This window comes from Polyergus mexicanus, unplaced genomic scaffold, assembly GCF_030449975.1.
Source record: "Polyergus mexicanus isolate NDT 795.1 unplaced genomic scaffold, iyPolMexi1.0 SCAF_11, whole genome shotgun sequence".
Lineage (NCBI taxonomy): Eukaryota > Metazoa > Arthropoda > Insecta > Hymenoptera > Formicidae > Polyergus > Polyergus mexicanus.
The window spans coordinates 5,582,187-5,588,697 of NW_027223331.1; the positions used below are offsets into that span (position 1 = coordinate 5,582,187).

Below are 6,511 nucleotides of genomic sequence, written 5' to 3' on the forward strand. Positions count from 1 at the left end.
CTGATCGAACATTTCCGCGATTTTTTTATAATATAGAAATACTCGATCCACCCTTGTTATTTCTCTCTCGAAACGTTTTATTAAAGTAAACTATATTAAAGTAAACTATATTAAAGTAAACTATATTAAACGCGAATATTTATCGCATTTTCGGATATACAAATTATATTATTTATAACAACAAATTATATTATTCGTGCAAAACGCGCGTTCTTCGAGACGATTCGTAAAACGTCCACCGATGTTTCGAGTCTCGAAATTCCAAATCAAAGAATACAAGCCTGTGATGTAAAACTTGTATATATTGATATGAAATTTAGAAACGCGTCTCTTCGCGATAATTCGTAGAATGTTAACCAACGTTTTCTCATCGCGCGAAACGCGCGTTCTTCGAGACGATTCGTAGAACGTCCACCGATGTTTCGAGTCTCGAAATTCCAAGTCAAAGAATACAAGCCTGTGATGTAAAACTTGTATACTTTGATTTGAAATTTAGAAGCGCGTCTCTTCGGTATAATTTTTTCTTTTTGAGTTAAAAACATGTGTTTCAGTTAGAAGTTCTTCTCGAACTATTATCTTCGGCGCGACCGCGAAATATTATATCGAAAATGCGATGGTAATATATTATTTATAAAATATGTTTATACTAATAATAAACTACTAAAGTTTGAATGTTTTAAGAAACGTTTCCGATAGCGTCGTAGATAGAATAGCGATCGCGCCTCGCAATATTACGAAGCGCTCGCGAGTTCGATCGTCGCGAAACGCGCGCTCGTTATTCTCTTCTATCGCGCTCGCGGAGTATTTTATTAAACGTAAATAGTATTTTCTCGATATACGTTTTTTCGCTCCTTACAGCGGTATTTTATAATGTCCCCACGGTAACGTATCCGTAGTTCCCGATATCGCGTATCGCTTGTTATCGTGCGGACTGAGCGCGATCTTCAACTCCGACACTGTATACATCTCGTGTAACTCGGATCTTATACAAAACTGCTCGCGCTTCATCTCGATCCCTCGTCGAAGACAGCGCGCGTAATCGTCGAACGTTATCGTTCTCGCGACGACGCCGCTCTTAACACCCTTGATCCTTTTCGTATCGCTTCTACCGTCGACTCGCAACGCGTACATCTTCGCTCTGAGTCCGATAAATTCGGTCATAATCGCGCCAGCGTTCTCATCCTTCATCGCACCGGGTATTTTCTTATTAGCGAGAGGCATACCGTACGCGTTGTCCGTCGCCGTAATCGCTCGTATCGAATCTGTCGATATCGCGCTTCATATCCTCGTACACGTCCTCGCACTCGACGCGATAAATGAGACTATCCGTCGGTGTACATTATTCTACACTTATCTCGATACAATGGTAGCATGTACTCGTAGTGAAATTCGTACAAACGAATTTTAGATATATCGAGAATGCACATACCCACATAGATCGGTTTGTTGAACTTAACCTCGAGTTTGCGCAATTCCACGACTACGAGATCCTCCGCGAAGACGCTTTTACTGTCAAAGTTTGGCTTCGCGATCATCGCCTCCGCGCCGTATCGCCCGTCCCATCGAGTCACGAGTCGGACATTCGAATGATTGCGCACATTCTCCATAGTTTTGCCGAATACGGCGTTATTCATCAATTTGTATAGATTTTTCTCAAACTCGTTTTTCGCGTTATAATTCGTAATCGCGTATTCAGTTCGATGTATTCGCGCAGCCATGGAGATTGCGCGAATCGCAATATTCTGTGTATTTTCGTAACGCGTAATCCGTGTCGAACGCATTGCTGCAGATTGCGATAATATATTACGTAACGGCTCTTATCGTACAGCATGGCGAGAAGCTTCTCGTCTCGTTTTCCGGGCGGCTTATCGCGCGTCGGGCAGAATGGCAAGTCAGCGTGAGAATCGTGAAGGTCGGACGGATACGCAAGGTCGACCTCTAGAATGTAACCGATAGGCGAGTTCGGTGTTACGGACATTAAGTCAACGCTCGTAACGTCATCGACCCATCGAAAATTTTCGTAAGGCAACGATTGACACATCGCCCATCCATACAAATTATTTATATCGAAGTACATGAGATACGACGATGGTTCCGAAGGATCGTACGACTGTAAATACTTGTTATTAGCGCGCGCGTATCTGTTAGAACATTGACTTAGCCCGCCGCGTATTCCGCGTTCCACGAACATCACCATATCGATGTCGGTTAACAATTCGAATCGCACACCCGTATACTTTAACATAGCGTCCCATGTGTATCCCGGTAACGTGTAATAGTACGCGGGATCTAAATGGGAACTGTGAAAAGCCTCACGCGGCGGTAGACGAGTCTCCAGCAATTTATCTACGTCGTCGACATACTCGTACGGAAATACGCCCTTTCGCGCGAGAAGCTCGAAATCGGCGTCACTAAGATCGGAAAATTCCGAACGCGCGATCCTCAACTCGCTCTTGTCTAGATATGACGCCAATTTCTCGAGATTCGCGCTTAGAAATTTGAAAGAATCCACGAAACGCAATTTCAAGCGTCTCCCGAACCATCCCTCGTCCCACGCATCCTCGACGTTCTTCGTGAAAGAGATGTACGTTTCTTTCGTTATCGGCAATACTTCTACGCTGCCGGGAAAAGCGTTAGCTACATCTTTAATGATAAAATGCGCGTCGTAGCCCGATAAATTGTGAAAGAATACGGGAATTACATAAGTATCCCTATAATTTAAATTACAATTCGAATGCGTCGGATCTCTGTATCGTCCGGTCAGATGACAGTGATCGCGCACGCGAGCGTCTCTCGATTCGAACGGTCTCTCGCATACGCTGCAGCGCGTCGCGTTTACGAATCTCTCCCATTCGTCCGGTGTAAGATCCGTCATAGGAGCATCGGTATCGAGAATAGCCTTCGCGCGAAGCGCTAGATCGTGCAGTTCTTTAACGAACCACAATACGCAATCCTCGCCGCGATAAGCTCTGTAGGTCGAGCTAACGCCATCGAGCGCGCATCGCGCGTAATATCCGGCGGTATAGACTTCGTGATGCTGAACGATAGATGTGTTCGATGTTCTCCTCTCCTCTTTCTTCTTCAGCACGCATTCGAGATCGGCGTACACCACGAATAGAAGTCGCTCCTTTCTACTATAGTTGCGAAACTCTAACCATTTGTCGTCTTTGGTAGGAAGGACTATAGCGCACTCGTTCATCCTTCCGCAGTCCACGCTGTGAGCCGATAACTTATCGCTCGTTTGAAAATAGTGCATGCATCTGCGACATAACGCACATTTTTAAATCGCGCGCATTATTAACATCGCGCGACGATTCTTTTAATTTGTACTCACCGATCTCATATATGCGATTTATTTCGCCTACCGCTCAGTTGCGAGCCGACGAGTCGCGACAGATTCTTGATCCACGCGAAATGCGTCGCGTTATCTCGTCGCGTCGTATCGTCAAAATACAGCAGATAATTGTGTCTGTCCTTTTTATCGTCAGTGAGACGCAGAGGAACGACGCGGCAACCGCCTTTTCCCTCCTTTTTATCTCGAACGGTGTACACATTGATAGATATGTCGTTAATACGCTCGAATCTAGTAATTCTGTTCAAACTCATAGGAAACTTAACGCCCTCCAGATTCAGCACTGTCGTGTAATGCGGGTACGAAGATTCCCGACCCGCGTGTTTTTCGGCTGGATACAGAGCGGCGACCACCGCCCATGCGAAACACGCATTGTCATTAGATCGCACGTTTATTACCGCTCTCTTCAACACGATCTCTCGCGGTAATTTAGCGTGGCACCCCGCGCGCATAGGATTGTATGTGTTCACATTCACCGTTAAATTGAATATTCGCGATAACGCCCATCCGCTATCGCGCTCCTGAAATTCCTCCAACGAGGCTAGAGTAGCGTCGACCACTCGCTTCTCGTACCACTCTCGCAAGTCGGAAATAGGTAGAAGCGGATAATTCTTCGTAACGATAGTCTTAACACCGATCTTGTCGCCCGAGACAAACTCGCCGATAAACGCGGTATTGACCTTAACACTGTTATATCCATTTATAACATCGCGTATTCGATCGAGCATGGTATCTCTAGCGTCCTCGAGAAATCGCTGAGGTTCGATATAATCGAAATTAATAACCGCGCCGGTTAAAACGCGTCTAGAGAAAGCCGTCTCGATCTCGAACCATGAGAATCCCTCGCGTCTCTCTACGCCGCCTCCCACGCGTTCGAAACATCGACGCAGATCGTCTCTCGCGCCCGTCAATTGAACGATTCGAGCGATAAGAGAATTGATCGCTCCGGTCGATCTCCCCCGGCGCTCGCCTCGACACCTCTCCCGCAGAGACTCGAGACGCTCGTCTCACCGTCGCGCCCACGCGCGATATGCGTCCTCCGTCGCAACGTCCCGCGCGCTATCGAGAAGATCGCGCGCCTCCATCGTTTCTCGATTCGTCACTCGTCGTCTAACAAACGCCAAGATTTTTTACAGATAAACCACGTCTCTTCCTCGTCGTAATTCTCGATGTAGAACAAAGCTCTCGTCTCGCAGCCGGCGCACCAATTATTCGACACGTCGAAAACCTCGTCGACGAGATCGCAAGCGGGCACCATCTCGCTATACACCGTTTTCGTCACGTGCGTCGATACGCTTCTCGCGAAACTCGAGCTACGCGCGCAATACGCGCAATATCTCTCGTCCTCCTCGAAATAATTTCCGTTCTCGAATCGGCAACCGAACTTAAAAAAACAATGCACGACGTGATTCACCTCCCACGAAAATTTCGGAATTCCGTATCGCCGTTTCCAATTGCGATAAAGCAAATAGCCGTCGGCTGCGACATTCGCGAAAGGCTCGTCGAATCGCGTCTCGCTCGCCTCTCGCACGAACTCTTCCGCGAAGCCGATCTCTTCTATACAGTACAAACGGTCTTCTATATAACGTTCGCGCAGTTCCTTCTTCAAACAATTCGGTATCTCCAAATTCCGTATATCCTCGATACTTCCAATTCGAATATTCACCGCTCTTCCGGCTAATCTCGTTAAAGCGCTCGGCGCGCGCTTCATCGCGCCACGAAATATTCTCGAACGTACTAATAGAGACCATCGCGGCGTCTTTTTATAACAGGGAAAAATAGCGAGGACGCGCGCCCGATTAACCGAGCCGGATACTCGCTCTCGGACGCGTCTCGCCAACGGACGCGCGACGTCGCCGGAAAATGGAAAAAAACTGGCCCCGAAACGCAATAAGCGCGCTCGTATCGCCGCTAACGCGCGCCTCGAGAAAAGGAGAGCGACGAGGGACGCCCCTCCGTCCGCTCGACCGCCCACCGACGATCCCCCGCCCCCCTCGACGCCGGGCGCCCGCCGTCCGCTCGCGGATCGCGCGCTAGAAGCGTCGTGCGCGTCCCTAAAAAATCGCGATAGCGGATCGCGCGCTAGAAGCGGCGCGCGTCCCTAAAGAATCGCGATAGCGGATCGCGCGCTAGAAGCGGCGCGCGCCTCTAAAGAACGAGTCGCGTCAAGGTCGAATCGGGAGGAACCGCCACCCCCCGAACGCCATCTCTCGAGCGCTCTCGGCGACTCGTACCCCCCGCTTCCCCCCGCCCCGCGTCCCTCCTCGCCCTACTTACCCCCCTATTCACCCGCTTAGCTCAAACTCCCCCCCGCGGGCGCCAACAAACTGCTCCGAAACTATCTCTCTTCCTCTCCAACGGTACCCTCTCTCTCACACTCATGACAAAGTGAGCCAAAAGCATCCTTACTATCCTACTTTCCGCAGTTTTCCTATAGATGGCTTTAGCGGTAAGTAGTGGTCGAAATAAATAGATCATAGACGTCATGCAATAAACTTGGGCATCTGTCAACATAACCCCATAGAAACATTAGTCGATTTGTGTCTGCATCATAAAGTTATTCTCGATTGAAAATGTCAGTTTACGAGCCAAATTCTCGTCATTTGCGGGAGGTTTTAATTTTCTGCTTCAATATGAAGAAATCTGCGGCTGAGGCTCATCGAATGCTCTCAAATACTTATGGTGAAGCCGCTATTAGTGAAAGAACGTGTTGTGAGTGGTTTCAATGCTTCATGAACGGTGACGACATTTTCACGTCGAAGACCGGCATAGCAGTGGAAGAGAGAAGGTTTTCGAAGATGCAGAATTGGAGGCATTACTTAATGGAGACTCGAGTCAAAGTCAAAAAGAATTGGCACGATCATTTGGAGTGACGCAACAAGCAATTTCAAAATGCCTCAAAGACATGGGAATGATTCAGAAGCAAGGAAATTGCCGTACGAGTTGAAACCGAGAGATGTTGAACGGCGTTTGTTTGCTTGTGAACAGTTGCTTGAAAGGCAAAGACGGAAGGGATTTCTGCATCGCATTACGATTGGGGACAAAAAATGTGTTCATTACGATAATCCCAAGCGCAGAAAATCATTAGTGCAAAAAAAAACAAATAATTGTTTAAAAAAATACTTTTATGTACAGAATAATGAGACAAATCAGTTAGTA

General features: G+C 47.6%; 1 protein-coding gene across 1 annotated transcript; it reads right to left on the minus strand.

The window, feature by feature from the left end:
• Positions 1 to 852: 852 nt before the first annotated feature.
• Positions 853 to 5,063, minus strand: LOC138937855 (uncharacterized). Its single transcript, XM_070304503.1, has 5 exons — positions 4,767 to 5,063; positions 3,366 to 4,107; positions 2,195 to 3,180; positions 1,430 to 1,658; positions 853 to 1,262 (listed from the first exon to the last, which is right to left on the minus strand). Exons 1-5 carry the CDS (start codon positions 5,061 to 5,063, stop codon positions 853 to 855), a joined length of 2,664 nt encoding a protein of 887 aa, XP_070160604.1.
• Positions 5,064 to 6,511: the final 1,448 nt, after the last annotated feature.